We start from the raw sequence: 21,502 nt of genomic DNA, 5'->3' as shown, positions 1-21,502 counted from the left end.
AGGGCCCTATGGGTAAGGCCATGGTCGGCTGAGTACAGGTCCAAGACCATGTTAATGGGTCACCCATACAAGGGTGGAAAGTTATTTGGAGAGAGACTAGATAAGATGCTCTCCGAAATTAAGGATAAAAATAAGGCTACCCTTAAATCTCATAAAAAGGAACCCCGTCCTGGCAATACTCTCAGTCCTTTCGATCCTACCATACCTTATCCAGGTTCAGACAGGATCAGAGATGCCCACACTGGGCTCCTCAGAGAGGGTCCTTTCGACATTTCAACAGATTCAACCGCCCCTCACAACCACAGTCCTTTAGGGCGGACAAACCTGACAAATTCTTCAAAGGAAATAAGCAGTGACGCCAGGGATCCAATGATGGGGGGAAGGTTACAACTTTTCCTTCCACAATGGCGCCACTCCCGGACAGATGCCTGGGTACTACAAATAATTCAGCAGGGATGTCTAATAGAATTTCATCACAAGCCTCCAGATCGCTTTGTCGCATCGCCATGCTACCGCAGTGCTGTAAAACATCAGGGAATGATGGAAGCCATTTCTCACTTGATCCGGATCGGGGCCATAGAGGAAGTACCTTTTCAGGGACATCTCCAGGGAGTTTACTCCATATTTTTCACAGTCCCCAAAAAGAATGGGGACTGGAAGGCTATCCTGGATCTCAAATTTCTCAATCGATTCATCCAGTCCAAACATTTTTGCATGGAGACACTGCGAACTATCATAGAGGCACTGCGTCCAAACACCTTCATGACATCTATAGATCTCACAGAGGCTTATATGCATATCTCCATCCATCAGTCCCACCGGTGCTTTCTGAGATTCAACTATATGAACCTTCATTTTCAGTTCAGGGCACTACCATTCGGGTTGACATCTGCCAAGTTTTTTCCAAAGTGATGGTGGCTATTGTGGCGATGTTAAGGAAGGAAGGAATCCAAGTACATCCCTACCTAAACGACCTACTCATATGCGACCCCTCATACAACCTGGCACTTCAGCACACCACTCGAGTCATCACGGCATTCGAAACACACGGCTTTCTTATAAACAAAGCCAAAAGCTTGCTAAGCCCGTCGCAGAGGATCTTACATCTGGGAGTGGTCATAGATTCCACCACTAATTCAGTATTCCTCCCAACAGACAAGGCCCGCAAAATTGCGGCGGTGGCCAAGTCCACGGTAAAGTCGTCACGACATCGACTGATGGCTCTAACAAGGCTCCTAGGCCTCATGGTATCATGTCTAGGCCTGATTCCTTGGGCTCGCTTCCACTCCCGACCACTTCAAGCAGCACTGCGTTCATTCCAGCTGTTCATCACACACAAGATAGACAAGACCCTGTCCCTCAGTCCGGTGGCCAGGACAAGCCTCTTATGGTGGACCAAAGTCGACAATCTAACAGTCGGACAACCATATCTACACGAACAGCCAGTCCAGGTGTTTACAGACACCAGCCTCGAGGGATGGGGAGCCACGGTGGCAGACTCCTTTGCTCAGGGCATATGGAGCCAGTCAGAAACATCTCTCCACATCAATCTCCTCGAACTCAGGGTAGTACGCCTAGCCCTCATCAAATTCCATGACCTTGTCAGAAACAGATATGTGCTAATCAGGACCGACAATGTGGCGACCAAGGCCCACATGAACAAGCAGGGTGGGTCTCGCTCCTCTCACCTGCACCAGGAGGCATCAGCCATCATGATCTGGGCAGAAAAACACCTTTTGCCTCTGAGGGCAGAACATGTACCAGGCATCCACAACACTCAGGCAGATTGGTTAAGCCGTCAGACCCTCCAGGAAGGGGAATGGATGCTGAATACTCAAGTCTTTCAAGCCATCACCAGCTGGTTTGGAACGCCCACGGTGGATCTGTTCGCCTCAGTCCAGAATCGTCAGGTAGAAAGGTTCTTCTCCTGGTTCTACCATCCAGAAGCAGAGCAAGTGGACGCTCTTCTGACTCAGTGGCCTCCGGGTCTCCTATACGCCTTTCCACCACTGCCTATCCTTCCGAAAGTCATCAGGAAGATAAGGGCGGAGAGAGTGGAAGTCATCCTGATCGCTCCCAATTGGCCACACCGGCCGTGGTTTCTGGCACTCATGGAGCTCTCCACCAGGGCATCTTGGCAGATTCCGACATCCTCGGATCTCCTTAAACAGGGACCAATGATTCATCCAGATCCTGGATGGTTTCAATTGACCGCTTGGAGGTTGAAAGGGCAAGGCTATTAGCCCTTGGTCTTTCCGTGGAGGTAGTGGGGACCATCCTTAAAGCCAGACGTCCTTCTACTACAAGGATATATCAATACACCTGGAAAGCCTTCTCCAGGTGGTGTCATTGGAAGACGATCAACCCTAACTCTCCTAAGCTACCTCAGTTACTGGACTTTTTACAGAACGGTGCGCAGCAGGACCTTAGAGAGGCAACTTTACGAAAGCAAGTGTCTGCTTATTGCCTCAGTCTGTCCGGATATTGATGGTATTCCTCTGTCATCGCACCCTCAGGTTAAGGCTTTTATTAAAGGAGTAGCTCAATCTACCCTTCCAGTGAATCACTGCTTCCCTACCTGGAGACTGAACACTGTACTTTCTGCTCTAACCAAAAGTCCCTTCGAACCTATGAGAGAAGTTCCCTTACGATTAGTAAGCATGAAGACCTTATTTTTAGTTGCCATAACCTCTGCCAGGAGGGTTTCAGAATTGGGTGCTCTCTCTATTCGCAAAGACTTATGCATCTTTCACAAAGATAAAGTCGTGCTACATACTGATCCCTCGTTCACCCCCAAAGTGGGTTCCCGGTTTCATCAGTCTTAGGAACTTCTCCTCCCTTCCTTTTGTCCTAATCCTTCTACTTCCAGAGAGCAGAGTTGGCACACCTTGGACCTGTGTAGAGCTGTTCATATTTATATATCTAGAATTGAATCCATTAGGAGAACGGAATTTATGTTTATCTCCATTTCTGCACCCAACAAGGGACTTCGCATGTCCCGACAGTCTATCAGCACATCCATTAGACAATGCATCAGAAAAGCCTACTTAGTCAGTGATCTCCAAGTTCCGAATGGGATCACAGACCATTCACTCCGAAGCACAGCCATGTCGGCAGCATTTTTCAAACAAGCCTCGACTGAAGAGATCTGTAAAGCGGCTACTTGGTCCAACGTGACTACCTTCATTAGACATTATCGAATCAATACTATGGCATCTGCCGAAGTGGCATTCAGCAGACATATTTTACAGCACGTGGTGGAAGATGATGAGGACTGAGTTCCCATCCGTTATTTCATTGCTCTTGGAGATCCCAAAGATCAAGATGCCCTTCCTTCAGAGCGGGAAAGGTACATTGTTTACTCACCGAGAAGGTCCTTTCCACTTTGAAGTAGAAGGCATCTTGCCCACCTGGAGGTGGCAACATCATCTTACAAGGGTGGACTGAAGCACACCAAACTAGCCTACAGATTCGATCGGCCTAATAATATTGTAGCAATACATATAGAATCGTTCTAAGTTTATCGTTCAGTTTATTGTTGTTTGTACTCCTTGTTAGTGAGTGCCTTTCCCTGTCTCTTGAGCTTGCTGTAGAATAACTGGAAGGGGAGGTGTTCCTCGCCAGGAGACAGGAAGTTGTTAGTTTAGTCCTGCCTACCCCTAGCAATGGGCGAGAAACACCCAAAGATCAAGATGCCCTTCTACTTCAGAGCGGAAAGAACCTTCTCAGTGAGTAAAAAATGTACCTTTTCGTTCTCTCTTTTTTATATAAATAAAAAGGCCACAGGGGTTATGTGTATTTGCGCATACTCTTCCTTTAGGCTCCGAAGGCCATAGTGGAAATGTCATGGCACAGAAGGAGCAACCAATTCCCTGTTTTTGTTGCCCATCATTGACAGAATGCACACATTTGTTTTCGCGAACACGGCGGATGCCAAACTCCAGCTGGTGGACATGGCTATGCTAGCTCCTCGGGAGTCTGATTCTGAAATTGTTACCCTTGTGTGAGCGTAAGACTGAGTCAGCCTTTGAAACATCTTGCTATGTGGGTGTGAGAGTTGAAGTCTCTTGTTTCCAAACAGGGACTGTGTCTGCTCAAAGTAAGCTCATTTCCCCTAGCAAATGTGTTCACTCTCAGGACATTTCTGGATGTTCACTTTTTCGAGTCCCTGAAGTGCTATCGCTTTCAAGATCGTACTGTAATGAGTTAGTTCTCCTGTACTTTTCTTCTGTTGCATTATTATAAAGGGTTTATCTGATTCCTCTCCCTCCCCCACTGATTCTTCCAAGCACTGGGTGTACTTTCATCAGACTTTTGCAACTGCTAACGTAGTATTCTGTACTCTGATGCAGCACTGGCCGTTGTGAATGTAATCGTGGGTTCTGGTTCCTTCTTGGCAGCTCCTTCTCCCTTCTAATGCCAGGTTTGACACATCAGCACTTTTAGAGAAGCCGTGCATGTTAGGCAGACACCAATTTGTGCCGGGCCCCTGGGCTATTGGAGGTGCCTTGCAGCTTCTGCCCTTCCAGTGCAAAACTTCCACGATTGTTTCTATTTAAGCATTGCTTGCAATAAATAGTTACCTGTGTAGGAAGAGAACAAAGGTTAAAGTGAAGTTGAACATTCTACACGATTTATTATTTCTAAGCAATGGGACTTAGATTAGTTCATAATGAGGAGCAGTAGCGTGTAAGGCTAGCTCTGTTTGGAAGGAACAACCCACCAGTATGTTGAGGCTGGAGACAAGTGATTGTTTGCCCCTAAGAGAATCGAGGAGAAAAATGAAAAAGCTGTCATGGTCTACAATGTGTGCATTTGGTCCCACTGTCCGGGCATAATTGTCTCTATGACAAATAAGTGTGAGACACAAAAAAATGGCAACCTCACATCAAGGCCTCCTCTTTACAGCGGCTGCTGTAAAAAAGGCAAATTCCATGCTGGCCATAATTAGACGAGGAATAGAGAATAAAACTGCTGATATCATACTGCCCTTGTACAAATCTATGGTGAGACCACACTTGGAATACTGTGTACAGTTCTGGTCACCACACCTAAAAAAGGATATTACAGAGCTTGAGAAGGTGCAGAAAAGAGTAACCAAAATGATTAGGGGACTAGAGCAATTGTCCTATGGGGAGTGGTTAAGACACTTAGGGCTGTTTAGCTTGGAAAGAAGGCGGCTGAGGGGAGACATGATAGAGGTCTATAAAATTATGCATGGTTTGGAGAGAGTGGACAGGGAGAAGTTTTTCTCCCTCTCCCATAATACTAGAACACTGGGTCATCTGCTAAAGCTGGAGGGTGAGAGATTCAAAACAGATAAAAGGAAGTATTTTTTCACACAACGCATAGTTAAATTGTGGAACTCCCTGCCCCAGGATGTGGTGATGCCAGCTTGGAGGGCTTTAAGAGGGGAGTGGACATATTCATGGAGGAGAGGGGTATTCATGGCTGTTAGTTAGAATGGATACTAGTCATGCTGCATCCCTATTCTCTAGTATCAGAGGAGCATGCCTATTATTTTGGGTGCGGTGGAACACAGGCAGGATGGTGCTGCTGCACTCGTCTTGTTAGTGGCTTCCTAGAGGCACCTGGTTGGCCACTATGTGAACAGACTGCTGGACTTGATGGGCCTTGGTCTGATCCAGCAGGGCCTTTCTTATGTTCTTATGTTCTTATGTTCTCTTTCCGTGATAGAGTGTTATACAGCTTGCCTTAGGCTCGTAGGTATAGTATGCATGAGCAGATAGTCTAGGGAATAAATGTGGACCATTTAACTTTTGTGAACCTATTTGCCAAATTAATCTGCCTCAGGTTATGTTATTGGTACGTTGAGCATTCCTCCAATGATGGGGCATGGGGGTGGGAAAATGCACCAGTTGACTGGGACATGAGTCAGTAGTGCTACATGTTTTTTGGGGGGAGTGTCTTCTGGAGTGGCCCCAATTTTATATGTAACATGCAGTCCTGCCTTCACTTCTAGTAAAGAGATTTTGCAGCTTTTTCAGCGCTCCTGAAAAACTTATTTGAAGAACGGCACCACGTTCAGTTTTCTTTCATGGTAGTAGCACTTGTGGGGCAGGTTTGCTGTGTTTCCCCACTTTTCAAATGGCAAGTTGTTTGTTATTGGGGGGAACTGGGGTCTTCCCCTTGAGGCAGCACATTTGTTGCTCACTGTAAGTACTTTGCAGAATGTGTGGCTACACCAGATTTCACAAGGATGTTTTAGAGAGCGTTCCTCTGCGGCTCGTCATTAGCAATGTTGCATGCATGATCCAGAGGTGGTTGTAGCACCGCACCAGGATGAAGGGTTTAGCAATAGTCCCTTATCCTCCTTCTGGCTGTGGCGCAAAGACTGACCTGTGGCCTTGCTTTCTTCCTTCAGTTTGCATCCGACCTTGACCAGATCCTGCCCACATTGGACAAAGCGGCCCAGCTGCCCCCAGGTCTATGTGGCTCGGAGACAACTGAAACCGGTGGCCTTGCTGGCAAGCCAGAGATCATGCCCTCCTCCCTCCAGCCCAGTACCGCAGCAAGAACACCCACTGGAATGAGCAGTATGTACCAACACCTATTTTTATTCCTGGGAGCTGTTTCCTGTCTTTCTACGATGCCAGGGCATTTGCTCATAATGCTTCAGTTCTGTATCTGATAGAACCTACTTAGAGGTTGGTTGAGAATAAGACGACAGTGGAAATTGTCCTTTGAATCCCGTTCACATCCACCTCCTTTCATAAAATTTGATTTGGCAAAAATGAGGGGGGTGGACACGCCAGCTTTGTAGCCTGTGGGTTTAAGGCCACCAACATGGCATCCACTGATGTGTTTCCTGGTGCTCACTTGCCGCCCTGCTTCCTGACCCTTTCTACGCTGCTTCACTGTCCTTTTCAAAATAAAACAGGAGTCCAGTGGCATCTTAAAGGCTAGCAAAAGTTATTTCAGGATAATCTGGTGGCACTGGACTCCTGTTTGTATTTTACTGCTAATGCAGGCAACCCATCTGGAATTGCCCTTTTCAGGATCCCTTCTTTTCTTTGTCCTTGTTCATGCTCCTTTGGGGGGGGGGGGTGTTCCTTTGCCACCTTTTGCATTCCTTCCTTCCTTCACCTTTCTCTGCCCCTTTCAGTCTCTTGACTCACTCTGTCTTTAACCCTATCCCAGACCACTTCTCCAGCCAGCTTTGAGGTGTGTATGAAACGGTGATGGGAGGATGGAGGGTATGACAGACAGGTTAGGTTCCACCTCTCCCTGAGAGCGACCAGTGGGAGTTTTAGGGATAGGGAGTTGAGTTTGCAGTTGGGAGTTGGCAGCTGGGGAGAGGGAAAAGGAGGCTGTCTGACTGAGTGAAACTGTGGAGAAGTACTGCTTATAGTGGTCTGAAAATAGTCAATTTGTAACCAAAGGGTCCCAGTTGTGGGAACGGGACCACAGTTCAAAAGTTTGAAATGTTGTAACTTCTACCTTACTTTCCTCAGTGTTATGTCAATACCATAAATAAAAGTTAATTTCTTGTTTTGATTAACCCTATGGGACTGCGTGTCTAAGGGCAAGAAGGAGTGTCACAGGGGTATTAGTGGGGGTGAGAGGAAGAGAACCAATCTACAGCCATTTTCCACAAAGTCCAGACACCAGCTACAGCTTCAAGATTTACAAGTGCCTGAGCTTGCAGCTTGGCTCCCATTTGTCTTCCTTACAGGCAGGTGTTTGCCTTGATAGGACTTTACCCCAATGACAGTTCTGGCACCAGGGCCCTGCAATATGAGAAGTGAAAGTCAGTACAAGAAAAGTTAGAAGAGAAATAGGAAGAAGAGCATTTGTGCTTCCCCAACCTCAACCAGAAAACCTAGGCCACTCTCCTAGTATCTGCCATGTCCTTAGTACCCGCATGCAGGTCCTTAGTACCCGCATGCATTACATGTGCACGCACACACACACCAAGTAAAATTAATTGCACCTGGAGACTCCCCATTATTGGCTTCAACTGGATTCTTCTAACAAGTCCCCCAGGTGGTACCTAAGTCCATCCAGCTCAAGTTATTTCAATTAGAAAAATAGTAGGCTTGGGAAATTACACTGTTTTTATATATTTATTAGCCACCTTTCTACATTATAAGAACACAAGGTACGAACTATTATCTGAACATTTTCTTGGGCCCTTACGCAATCTGAACCCCCCCCCCCCCCGCATCATTTCATTTAACCAAATTGTTTTCAAACATTGATTGGGGGGGAGTTAGGATTAGCCCCTCAATTTTGTGAAGGCACCCACTCCCCTTCTCAACATTTTTTTAAAAATTTGATTTGATTTGATTTATACCCTGCCCTCCTAGATTAAGGTTTTTATTATTCAGATCACAGTTTGTGTGGCAGATTTTAGGTTTTGTCTGGAGTCCTGGGTCTGATTCTCACCACTTTTACTTTGAAAAAGTATAATGGCATCTTAAAAGTTAACTAGTTTACTGCTGCAGGAGGTACGAGGTTGCCTGCTTCATCAAATGCATGAAATGGGCAGTTTGATTAGAGTGGGGGATTTTATGTACGGGGTTTGTGGGAGGGCCCCCCCCCAGCAAAAAAAGAAGCAGGTTCACATTTTCTTCTCCTTCAGCTCTGTTATGGGCACCGCTGAGATGGAAGGGACAACCTCCCTTTCCGCCCCCAATTCCTTGCCCCCTGCTGTCTTTAGGACATAAAAGCAAACTTCTCTGAAGGTCTTGTGTTCCAGACAAGTGCCAGTTCAAACAACCAAATTTGGATGGTGGTTTGTCCTACTCAGTTGGATTTGGGCTGAGTCTGGCATGTCAACAAGCAGTTAAAAGATTCCTTTGCTGCGCAGCTGATTTGTGCCCTGCCCCCCATGTTGCATATTCTGCAGTGTGACCCATTTCTGGACACTTTTGCAGTTGCGTGATCAATGTCCCTTTGACTCTCTGCTGAATTCCCAGCCTGTAATCTCTCAAGCCTATTATTTGTTTGCCAGAGACAGACACTCCCCCTGAAGACTTAAAGTGTGGCAAGGAAATTGGGAGCTGATCTACAAGCTGGATTTATGGCGAAGCAGCTATGTGAACATTTCTCCAGATGTTGAGCCCACTTGCTCACTGCTCCAGGCTGGCCACAAGCCTAAGCACCACTGGACTTGGCGGGGACATATTCCAAGTATAAACTGAGTAAATTAAATCAGCCCTGTAAATAAGTCCAAGGAAGTTATTAGTCCGGTTAGTTCAGGGGTGGGGAACGTCAGGCCAAGGGGCCGTATAAGGCCTGCGAAATCATTTGGTCTGGCCCTTTGAGGGTCCTGGCAGATCTCTAGCTCAGAAGGATCTAAGACTGGCGATCCGCCCCCTCCTGCGGACAGGAATAGCGTCTATTCAAGGTAGATGTGAGTTTGTTTTGCCGAGAAAAGGGACCTTTTCCCCCCCTTGCAGAAAAGTCATTATCTGTGGAGCTGCTAGGACCTCCCAAGAAACTGTGTTAACCCTTTCCCACCTGGGCCGTGGAAAAACTACGTGGCAGACATTCAGAGCTGTCTCTGGTCATGCCTCTTGGCTAAATGTTTGACCAAATATAGCAGGCTAATTTTTAAGTTGATAATTTTGTATGGCCCGCGAATGATGGTATAAAGAGCCAAATGACCCTTAGCAGAAAAAAGGTTCCCCACCCCTGGGTTAGTTAATTGTGGCCTTTGAAAAAGAAAGAAGACCCATGTTTTGCACAATTTCCTTACCTAGTTACCTGGAGTCAATCCTTGCTTACCATAGATGACTGGCAAGTGACTCTTTCCAAGCATGGGCTTTGTATGATTTGTTCATAGTACGGGTTTTTTTATTTGGATTGGGTTTGGTATAGAGTTATTCCCCCCATTCTCCCATCAACTTATTTTTGACTCCCCCCCCCCCCGCAGCTGTAGACCAATAAAAGAACTCAGTAACAGGGAGGAAGTATTTGCTGGATTCTGTAATTGTTAGAAAGCACCTAAGACAGAAGATCGAGAGCTTTTTTACATCCACGCTGGTATCCGGGAAAGGAAAAGCAGACCTTAAGTCAGGAGAGGAGATTTCTGAATCCCAGTTGAGGTTTGTGAATGACAGCTATACAGACACGAGAAGCATTAAAGAGGCAGACTGCCTTCTGACAGTAGCGGGAGCCATCAGATGGTGTGAAAAGGGAGCTGTCAAATCCCTAATTGGACCGATTGACCACTTGTCCCATCACCTCTCTACCGACTCCCCTGAGAAAACATGAGACAGCTGCTTTTCACTCAAGCCTATTATTTGCGTTGTGAAGACTTTTATTCCTAAGTCAGAAATCCCCTTGCCTTCAGGGAACCTGGCATTAAGGCCATTCAGGAGTCAGTGACATGTTATGACAGGACTTAATTGCCTTGGGGGAGACAAGGGTGCATTAATAACAATACAGAAAGTTGCTAACAATGGACAGTCAGTGCTGTATTGATTGCAGAAAACAAGAATTACAAGATGGGTAAGGTGATCACTTTCTCCCCCTTCCTCCAATTGGAGTGTCTCCTATTTAATAAGGCTAAATAACATGAAAATGTTCTGCCTGGCAAAGCGCCCTGTGGAACACAAAAGCTTACACATGCCTTAGACCAGAGGTCTTCACTGAGTAGTTCGTGAGCTGTCAGCAGGTTGCCGACTACTGCAGAGTAGCTCATACATTCCTTAAAAGACTCAGGAAAAGATTGCCTTCTTTTTTTCTTTTCTTTTTTTGCTCTGGGCTTTTTATTTTTTTAAAAAGCTTTTGCTTCATAGGAATTTTTTCTGTGCTGCTTAGCTGATAGCTTCATTTTTCGTGGTCTTCCTAGTCCATGTTCTTTTTCTAGGACAGAACAAAACTTGGTAACATGCGGTGGGGTAGTATCTCAGGATATTTTTGGATGAGGGGTTGTGGCTCAGTAGGAGAACACCTGTTTTCGATGCAGAAGGAGGTCCCAGGTTCAGTCCCTGGCATCTCCAGTGAAAAAAGGATCAGGCAGCAGGTGAAATGAAAGCCTGAGACCAGGAGAGCAGCTGCCAGTCTGTGTAGACAATACTGACCTTGGTGGACCAAGGGCAACTGCATGTCTTCATTACTCAGAAGTAGCTCTCATTAAAGAAAAGGTTGGCGACCCCTGCCTTAGACATAGTCTAATTAAAAAGATAGGCGCTTAACCACATTGGACTACAACTGAACTCTTGTCGGAGCTCAGCATGGTTAGTTAAATTCACACAGCACTAGACCTTAAGGCTATTACACCCGCAAACATGGTGAAAATCTGAAATTCCAGTTTCTGACATTTTTCAAGATTGTTTCTCAATTATGAGATGTTAATTTTTAAAAAATCTAAATCTTGGGTCATAATAAGTTTTAAAGCAATAATGGCAAGCATTAACGTTACCGGTTGCTGTTGATGGAAAGAGCTGTCTAGTCGCAGCCAACTTACCATGACCCTATTCAGAGGTTCCGTTGCGTGCCTCTGTGTAGCAACCCTGGGCTTATCTGGTGGTCTCCCATCCAAGTTCTAACCAGGGCCAACCCTGCTTAGCTTCTGAGGTCGGAGTTGCCTGGGCCATTCAGGTCAGGGCAACATGCTTGGTTAGGTAAGAACATAAGAAAGAACATAAGAAAGGCCCTGCCGGATCAGACCAAGGCCCATCAAGTCCAGCAGTCTGTTCACACAGTGGCCAACCAGGTGCCTCTAGGAAGCCCATAAACAAGACAACTGCAGCAGCACCATCCTGCCTGTGTTCCACAGGCATATTATATACAGGTTGACTATCCCTTATCCGGTCTGCTTGGGACCTGAAGTGATTCGTATTTTGGATCTGTCCGTATTTTGGAATATTTTAGAACTTTTACATATGCCCAATGAGAAATCTTGGAGATGGGATCCAAGTCTAAACAAGAAATGCATTTATGTTTCATATATGTTCTGTATATACTTTATACACATAGCCTGAATGTAATTTTAAACAATATTTTTAATAATTTTGTGTACATTGAACCAGCAGTGGCGCTGCTGATCACCTGTAATTAATCTCTGCATGCCATCTCAAAATGTCCAGTTTTTGGATCAGTCCGGATATCGGATGTCTGGATAAGGGATACTCAGCCTGTACTAGTTTTTCTTGAAACCCTTAAACAAAGAGCATCCATCAGCGGCAATATACACAAAATTAAGTTAAATTGAGTTAACATTTCTATCTCAAATTGATTTCGGATTGCACTGTAAAATCAGTTTCTGTATTTTGGGCTCTCAATCTCTCCTGTAACCAAAAGTGGCAGTGGATCAAGAGGCCTTTCATTGTGTTAAGAAAGCTTCATTGATTTAATTTTTGCTGACAGATTTTGGAGAGGAGCATCCTCTGGTGGATTCTGTGGGAAGTTCAGGCCATGGAGGAATCTACTAAACAACCTGAAATTTTGATTAGACCCATTGAAATTGTGCAATTGTTAATTTGAGGCAATTTGTGGCTATTCAGTTCCTGCCTTTCCCCTCCTTTCTTGAAGGAAAGTTTGGGGGGGTGGCTGGGGACCAGGAGAAAAACTGTGCTGTCTTGCATGGACGTTTTACACTTTAATGGTAAACTTGTGCATTTTAGCCAAATCCTTCTTTGACCCTCCTCAACATCATTGCTAAATGCCATGCCAAATGTCAAGGAAGTTACTATGATCCTTTTGCTGATCTCTGAACTGTGCTCCTCTGTTATATTCGCCATATTTCTAGCTGTTAACGGTGGGCAGGGAATGCAAGCAGTCCGGTCCTCATTTGACTTCTGTGACTCCATGGAGCCAGTTCCGCTCAGGACAGCGCCTTTCCCTGCAACAAATGGCAGCAGTCCCCATCCCGGGTTACCATCCGAACAGACCAGGGGGGCAGTACCTGGACCAAACCCTTTCCAGCCTGAGACAGGTACGTAGGGCCAACAGACACCTCTTCCTGGTGCATGCTTATTTATTTAAAATATTTATATAACTCGCTTATTTCTTTAGACTCTGGAACTAACAATGCAAGACAAGCTGCAAGGACACGAAAACATAAAAGTCCATTAACAAAGAACATCTTACAGATTAAAAACACAACCAAATCTGCCAGAGCAGTTTACCCACCACCAAATATGCCCTCTGAAGTAGAACCCTCTTGCACGCCTCCCAAAATGCAGCCAGTGAAGGCGCCCTATGCATCCACTGTGGTAGGCAATTCCAGAGGACTGGACCTACCAGGAGGAAAACCTGTGACCCAGTTGTTGCCGTACAGTCAGTCCTAAGAGCGGGCCCCACAAGGAGACAGCTGACTGAGGAATGTAACTGGCATGGTGAGAGTATACCAAAAAATTTCCATAGTAATCTCAATATACAAAAGTAGAAAAGGGCATGAGTCCAGTAGCACCTTAAAGACTAACAAAAATATTTTCTGGTACGGTATGAGCTTTCGTGAGTCTTTTGTTAGTCTTTAAGGTGCTACTGGACTCTTGCCCTTTTCTACTACTGCAGACAGACTAACACGGCTACCCACTGTCAATATACAAAATTATTTATTATTCACTCATCAGTCCATTGAGGTAGGCTGGCCTGAGAAAGTAACTTAGGCTTCATGGCTGAGCAAGCATTTTAAGAAAATATAAATAAAAGTAAAAATCCAAGGCCCAAGGTTATACACTCCAAAAATTATGTAAGTACCAAATATGTATGCATTTATTTCAGGATAAAACCTAATACCACATATAACACATACAGGGCATTGCAATAACCTACCAAATTGACATACTCATATAACACAGCAAGACATAAAATAACACAATTATACTCTGACCATACGCATTTCGGCCATACAGCCTTCTTCAGTGGTCTAAGCAATCAACGTTCCAGACTCAAAGATATTTAAAAATATATTAAAAAATCATTATGACTACATGTGCATTGTTATTGTAAAGTAACATTTAAAATATAAAACTGCAATCCTTCTTCCTCTGTGTTTGACTTCAATCCCAAGGAAAACTAATTCTTGTATATATATCCCTCTTAAATGAGGGGGATGTAATATTGCAGCCATAAATACAATTAACAATATCTCATAGTCAGAAAGTATTCATAAAGTCCGGAGTAGTAATCCGGATATAAGCAAATGCAAGCCAAGCCTGCCAGCTCAACCTTTAACCCTAATGAGAGACACGAGAGAAGACGATAGCTGTGTTGAGAGGCAGCGAGGAAAGCATCTTCAGTGTAGAAACTAAAAACATTATTAACTTTCCAGTGGCACAGTAAGAGATTTTCTCTTCAGTGTTGCACATGAATATGCTAAAAGTTAGAAGCTTTATCTCAGTGCTGACAATTTATATGTGTATTAAATCAATGAATATTTGTTTATTTGCTTATTTTAATATACCTATAGACTGCTTTTCCTAATGTATGCTCATAGCAGTTTCCAGATATTAAAGATGTTTTTTGGGGTTTTTTGGCCATCAAGTCACAGCTGACGTATGGCAGCCCCTGTAGGGTTTTCAAGGCAAGAGATGTTCAAAGGTTTGCTATTCATTGCCTGCCTCTGCGTAGTGACCCTGGACTTCCTTGGTGGCCTCCTATTTAAGTACTGACCAGGGCCAGCCCTGTTTAGCTTCTGAGATCTAATGAGATCGGGCTAGCCTGGGCTACATAGGTCAGGGCAGACATAAAAAGTACTGTAAATAAATAATTAGAACGAGCATTCTAACCACCATTAAAAGAGCCAATGTAAAACCCACATTCAGCCAAAGGCCCTTCTAAAATTCTGTGCCTTGCATTTCTTTCTGAATTGCAGAAGAGATGATAAAGCCCTCACTTCACTTGTCAGCCTTGTCCATCGGAATGGAGCTGCCGCAGGAAACTTTCTTTCCTGGCTGAGGCTGGGCTAACCTCTCTTAAAGAGAGAACAGAAAGTGGACCCAGATGGGAAGATGTAAGCTCCTCTTGGGCTCACATGGGGAACTGCAGTCCTTTAAAACCCCTGGTTTTGCCAATGACACCAGGTCTGAGACAGCGACCTTCCTGTTTTTCAGATTATATAGCAGAAGGACCCTTTTGCACCCTTCCGGCACCACTACTGAAATCCATAAATATCAGCGTGCAGTCTGAACACACAGTTTGACCAATTGAAACCCTACAAATCCCATGCTGTGGTAGCACAAGCAACAGAACCATATGTCAAGTCGCAATTCAGTTTTGCCACATTTTTTAATCACCACTTGGGTCTACGGGCAAGTGTTATATAATAGTGAGCAATATACTCCGCTTCTGATAAATTCCACAGGACATCTATATCTGGGTGTGGAGAATTAGGAATTGGGTTTTAAGAATCAGTCTTCTTCTCTCCCTTCCCCCCACCCACCCCCTGCCACACAATGCTGGGCCAAAACCTCGTGTCCATAATGATAGATGGAATTGTCTGCAGAAGGCTGACAGAAATTGAGACTTGTTCTCACCTCTGGTTGGCAACTGGCCTTGAAGGAAAGTATTCTGGGACATAGAGCCAGCCGTTAGGGAGCTGGTTGGCCAAATTAGCCAATGAGCTTTGGCCTGCAAAATCTTTTCCCGCTAGACCTAATAAGGTCCTTAGCAGCTCGCAAGATGATTGCTTGTGGAAATAAGCTAATTTCCCTCTCTGAGGATTTTGCTCGACTTTTGCAACCTGTAAGCTTTATAGTTCCACTTTTCCTTGGGAGAGAGAGCATAAGACACAAGCGCTATCTATGCAGACTGGGATGAAAGGGCCCCCTAGCACAGCCCTCTGTCTCGGGCTGTGGTCAGCCACATGCCCTAGGGATGCTCCCGAGCAGTTTTTGGCCTCTTGCGGTGAGGAAACGAGCTGCCCTGCTTTGTAGGGGCTTTGTTCACACGGGTGTGTGCCTTGTTGCCACAAATAGGTATGGTCTCATTATTGGACTGTCCTTGGAACACAAGGGGGGCACTGTTTGATGATGCTTGATAGAATGAAGATCTTGGAGCACGCATTAAAATAGAAAAAATATCAGGATGTACAGCTGCGATCGCAGCATCTGGGGTGGTTGTGGTTACCAGTTCCACTTCACATAAGTCAGCAGGAGCATGGAAGAACAACCACCTTCAGCAGACACTGAGGGATGTGATTTCGTCTTTTCCATGTGGCACATTCCCTTGCTCAGCTGGAATCGACAGTGTGGCTGCTTGCTCTTCCTTTATTTTCCTGTTGCCAGGCAACCTTAAGAACACTTCATTGCTGTTGCACAGTCCAAGAAGAAAACGAGGAGTCGCCGGTTGACTTTGCCCTCCAGTCTATATCTGCGTTTAGGCTTTTTAAAATCTAGCAAACGGGGCAACGGGGAGATGGTCTGTGGCCAGGACCCACCTCAGGGCCAGTATTCTCAAAGCTAGGCTGTGGATCTCAAACCTGTCAGGCAGTTAATTTTTTGAGACTCCCTTACCACTAAGAAACCACTGCCACTCCTCACACATCGAAAATGACGAGAAAGGGCTTCTGGTACCACTTCCAAACCCAGCAGTGGCCCAACCCCGAAGCAAACAGCGGCGGTGCATGTTAGATACCATTGACGGGGATGGACAGGCCTCAACTATGGGCACAACCCACCAGGAAATCATCCCTTGTGAGCCGAGCCCCATCAAAATGAATGGCAGGAGCCACAAAAAAAAAAAAAAGACAGTGCCCTGCGTAGCTCCTCTTCATTTCAGCCAGGCTTGAGCAGGAAAACCTCCCAGTGGACTGTTAACTATATCTGAGAGTGAAGTGGGTGCACCCTGTCCCATGCACAGAAGCTGAGAAATCAGGCCACCTATAAACCAAGATTAGGGTCTCTGCTTACTCAGGGATTTTAGCTGTACTGGGAAAAAATGACTTTTCAAATGAAGCAAAAGAAAGAGAGCTCCCTCCCCCCAGCCTGATCAGGACTAAATAAGCTTCAGGAGCCCAGAATGTTGATTGATTAAGAACAGGGAGAAGGGAAATTAGCTTTTTGAATCCCATAGATTCTACTTGTGCCTTTTCAACTGGTTATGATGGACATGCCAGGAAAAACATCAAGAAGAATCAGACTTCTTTGTTAATTGCCTTGTTTAACCCTATATAAACTTGGAAATATGAGTCCTTTGTGTGTGTGTGTGTGTGTGTGTGTGTGTGTGTGTGTGTGTGTGTATGCAAAGTGCCGTCAAGTCGCAGGCAGCTTAACCACCTCTGTTAGTCTCTTGCCTTGAAAATCCCATAAGGGGATTTTCAAGGCAAGAGACTAACAGAGGTGGTTTGCCAGTGCCTTCCTCTGCATAGCAACCCTGGTATTCCTTGGTGGTCTCCCATTCAAATACTAACCAGGGCTGATCCTGCTTAGCTTCTGAGATCTGACAAGATCGGCTATACCAGACTGCCTTCCCTCCATGCATCCTTTAGACATGTAAATTTAAAATTGCTTACTAAGGGGCACACGGGGTGGGGCACAGTTTTTGGGTTCTTCACAAGTAACTGTTGTCCAATACTCCTTATGTAACCCAGTCCTCATGGGTATCAAAAAGCCAAACTGAATGTATGATGATGGGGGGGTCTATGAATAGATCTCTTACAATTTTGTGAGAGGAGAGTGCTCCTCGCCATTCCGATGGGGGGAGGCTTTCATGGATCCAGTGCGACAAATGAGTGCAGCATGCCTCTGACCCACAGCATCCTCTACGCAGGCATATCATTAGTCAGAATACTCCTTTGTGAAAACAACAAGCTGGACCTGTGACCCAGATCCACCCATCGCTGGAAATATATAGAGAGAAGCCTTCAGGCTCCCAGCTTAATTTGCCTTTCCTGCTCCACTTCAGCAAACTGAGTGAATGTGGCGCTGCAGGGGAGGCCCTTGAGGGCATGATTACGCTGTGCTTTGAGGGTTACCTGGAGGTGACAGGAGCTCGAGATCAGCCTGAACCGTAAAACAATAAAAGCCATCACAGGAGGGGGTGGCCAATATCTTTAGTGGAGCAGCAGGCACACTCTTTTTTCTTCCTGTCATGATCTGAGAGTTGTACCACCTGCAGCATTGTAAGGAAAGAATCCCACCCAGAGCACATTTCTTGGAGCAGAAATACATCCACCGATGTAAGGGGGGGCCTTGATGGTTGCTCATGCCAGTTGATAATGTTCCACCTCCTCCCATGAATTATTTCTTTGTTTAAAAGGAACTTTCAGCAAAGTGCTGCTATTTTTATGCGTCTGCAAGTTGCCCAGGGTGGTTAATGGCCTGGTGACCGCTTGGCTTTGGAACTGGTTCTCACTAGCAGGCTATCCTGATGTTTGAGCCAGCTTTGCTAGTCAGACTCGGCCATCCTTTAGTGTTTTTGTATTCTCCCACTTTGCCCCAAGACAGACTAGGCTTCTCTTCCTTGGATCTGCTTGCTCACAGACTTGACATGTTACATTATTCCCCCCCTTTTCACCAGGATTATCTGAACTGGAACTGGGAGTCACAGGGCACCAGTTTCGGCCACCAGAAATGGGGGAGCAGATCCCATGGCCAGACAACTCCATGACCTCCATCAACCGAGGACCTATGAGCAAACCAGATGAGTAAGTACAGAGCTGTGGGTGGGGTTGTTTTTGTTGTCATTGGTGAGTGCTCCTGGGCAGGATTGTGGGCACAGAGTAGCACTGGAAGGGAGCAAGGTGTGACTCTTAGTGGTGGAAAGTGTCATCAAGTCGCAGCTGACTTGTGGCGACCCCATTGAGCTTTCAAGGCAAGAGACGTTAAGAGGTGGTTTGCCATTGCCTGCCTCTGCATAGCAACCCTGGACTTCCTTGGTGGTCTCCCATCCAAGTATGAATCGGAGCTGACCCCGCTAGGCTTCCAAGATCTGTCTCACATGGTGTGTCCGGGCCAGGGTGGCGTGACTCTTACCTACTTACCAAATGTGATATGCAGCTTGAAGGGGGAGCAGCTTTGGGGAAGTAGTGCTCATTTAAGTACACTGTGTGCAGCTGCCAGGTTTGCGCAGCCATCTTTAAGAGAAGAAAGGAGCAGCAACAAAAACATAACAGTCTGACTTAAATGTGTTTTGTAATAGGTGGGAATCGTAGAAGGGTTCCCACACATGATCCAATGTTTATTTATAAGGAAAATATCATTGTTTTTCAAAAGATATGAGAAATTCTGGATATCGCTTTGGGGCTTTATAGAGAGAAATGTCAACCATTATTGTAGGTGGTATCTCTGGAGGAAGTACCTGAGGGAGGCGGGTTATGGAGCAACTCTCCTTCCTCCCTCCTTGTGAGGTCCCAGTTAATAGAAACCAGGCCACCTGATGTTGCCAAGGATGTGGACCGATTTTGTCCCTCTCAGCTGTGATCCAGATTGCAAGCCTGTTCGTTTTGCCCCATAGAACTTAATGGGGGCCACTAAGAACCCTTGCCTACATAGCTATCCATTTGGAATACAAGCATACCTCTGAGATATTGCGGGTTCGGTTCCAGGCCACCGCAATAAAGCGAGTCATGTGACCTTTTTTTGTGTTTCCCAGGGCATATAAAAGTTATGCTTATGCTATGCTATAGTCTATTACACTGCAATAGCATTATGTCTAAAAATGTACTGTAATAATAACGGGAAAGTTTGAAATATTGCAAGAATTACCAAAATGTGACACAGAGACATGAAGTGAGCACATGCTGTTGGGAAAATGGCGCTGAAAATATTGCTCAAAAATGCAATATCTGCGAAGTGCAATAAAACGAGGTGTACCTGTACTGCCATCTAGGGTCTAAGATGTTACCAAAAAAATTTGTTGTAGATATTTGACTTTGCCCTGAACTGTTGTATTAAACTAGACCCTGCACAGAATGTTACCTCCTCAGCTCCCAGTTCTTCCCTGTGCTCTCCCATCCACCCTGCCTCTTTTTCACTGATTCTCTTTACACAGTTACTTTCGCTACTTCCCTCATATAAATTCTGCAAAAACAATCCCGAGCGTCCAGCCCTTTTTGTGACTGTAGTGGGAAATTAAGGGCACTGGCATAGGGAGGGACGCGCAGCGTCTTGAGTTAGCAGGACTTAATGGCCTGAAATCTCCCTCGCCCATCCCCTCCTGCTCACCCAGATACTAGCCATGTCAGCTATTTTGGAATGGTTGAGGAACTCAGGACAGGCAGAAGGAGCCCCAGTTAGTGAGCTTTTGAGTGGGAGAGGATCCAGTTACAGGTTCTTGGCCTCGTGCCCCAATTTTCCATTTGGCCAGCCACCTTAACGCTAAAATGGAGAGCGATATGTAAAGCTTCTTATGGTTCCATTGGTTACTACATGAGCTTTCCCTAGAGAGAACTGTGACTGCTTTTTGGTGCAGGATCTATGCTGAACAGGGTTGCAGGGAGCCGCTCCATTCCTTCTGTGAAGAATTCATGCAAGGAGGGCCCACTGCAGGGACCAGCTGCTGCAGCTCTTATGACCGTCCTCTGGAAGTCAGGAGGGGGCATTTTTATTTCTCTTTCCACTCTGCTTGTCTCTGTGTGTGTGTGTGTGTGTGTGTGCTTTTGAGGGGAAGGGGAGCTGATTGTTCTGCATGAAGGGGCAGGGCGGGATAATATAACTCAGAGAAAGAAACAGGAGTAGGTGAGGAAAAATGAAACTTCTTGGTCATATTTAATTTCCCTTTCTCTATAAAATGTTCATTTAAAAAAAAAATTCCTTACTCTTTTGTTCAGCCTCTTCTGCTTCCTTTAATTAAATCTTTTAATTCTTTCCATTCATTATTTAGATTGTGAGCATGTGTGGGAAAATATATTTTGGGAGGGAGGGGAGGGAGGTTAAAAATCACTGTGTTCGGGTTTGAACCCACAGGGATGGAGTGGGGCTCGATGTCAGTGAACAGTGGATTTGAATAGCCTAGCTGCACTGGGGTCTCAGGAGTATGAGTGGTGACAGATTTCCTTGTGTAGCTAGACAGGAGTCCCTCTGGAGCGTCTGGCTCCATCGTTTTAAATAGGAAAACTTGCACCAACCTGTGGTCATATGAAAAAGAACCTGACTTGCACATATTGGAGACAGTGAAGATACAGAGAATCCCGGCCTTTGTTCCCTTTTTTTGGCATCTTTACACAATACTTTTTTTTTTTACACCTAACTTTTTTTAAGTGCAAACCTGAAACTGTAGTGTGTGAATGTGGAAAAAAAGCATGTATCTGAATGAAAGAAAATGCATGTATCCAACATGAAAGAAGCCACAATTGGCTGCAGCTCCTGCCAGAGTGTATGTTCAGTGACAAACCCAGGTGCGTTGTAATGCATGAAAAGCCCTTGAATCTCAGAGGGAGCTTTGTTCCTTCCAGTGTAACCATAGATCTATTAGTCCTTAAGAGGCCACCAGGTTCCTTCCTGTGTGCGTGCCTTCCATTTTGCAGTTACTGAATCTGTACTTGAGACTGCTGTACTACTGCACGCTTTTGTCTTTTCTACCCGTTAGTTTGAGCAGAAGCCAACAAAACTTGTCCTGTGACTTAGCTGTGCCTCACAAACAG

General features: G+C 45.4%; 1 protein-coding gene across 4 annotated transcripts in view; it reads left to right on the top strand.

Moving 5' to 3' along the window:
• The window catches only part of NCOA1 (nuclear receptor coactivator 1), a 225,708-nt gene that overhangs the window by 184,475 nt on the left and 19,731 nt on the right, over window positions 1-21,502 (top strand). For all 4 annotated transcript variants that reach the window (XM_056853623.1, XM_056853622.1, XM_056853624.1 and 1 more), the window contains exons 11-13: window positions 6,386-6,557; window positions 12,725-12,910; window positions 18,439-18,565. In XM_056853623.1, the coding sequence (XP_056709601.1) occupies window positions 6,386-6,557; window positions 12,725-12,910; window positions 18,439-18,565 (485 nt within the window). The remainder of the gene's footprint in view (window positions 1-6,385; window positions 6,558-12,724; window positions 12,911-18,438; window positions 18,566-21,502) is intronic.

The sequence above is a fragment of the Euleptes europaea genome, chromosome 7 (assembly GCF_029931775.1).
Source record: "Euleptes europaea isolate rEulEur1 chromosome 7, rEulEur1.hap1, whole genome shotgun sequence".
Lineage (NCBI taxonomy): Eukaryota > Metazoa > Chordata > Lepidosauria > Squamata > Sphaerodactylidae > Euleptes > Euleptes europaea.
The sequence above is the reverse complement of the archived record's forward strand: the minus strand, read 5'-3'. Positions and strand labels throughout refer to the sequence as shown.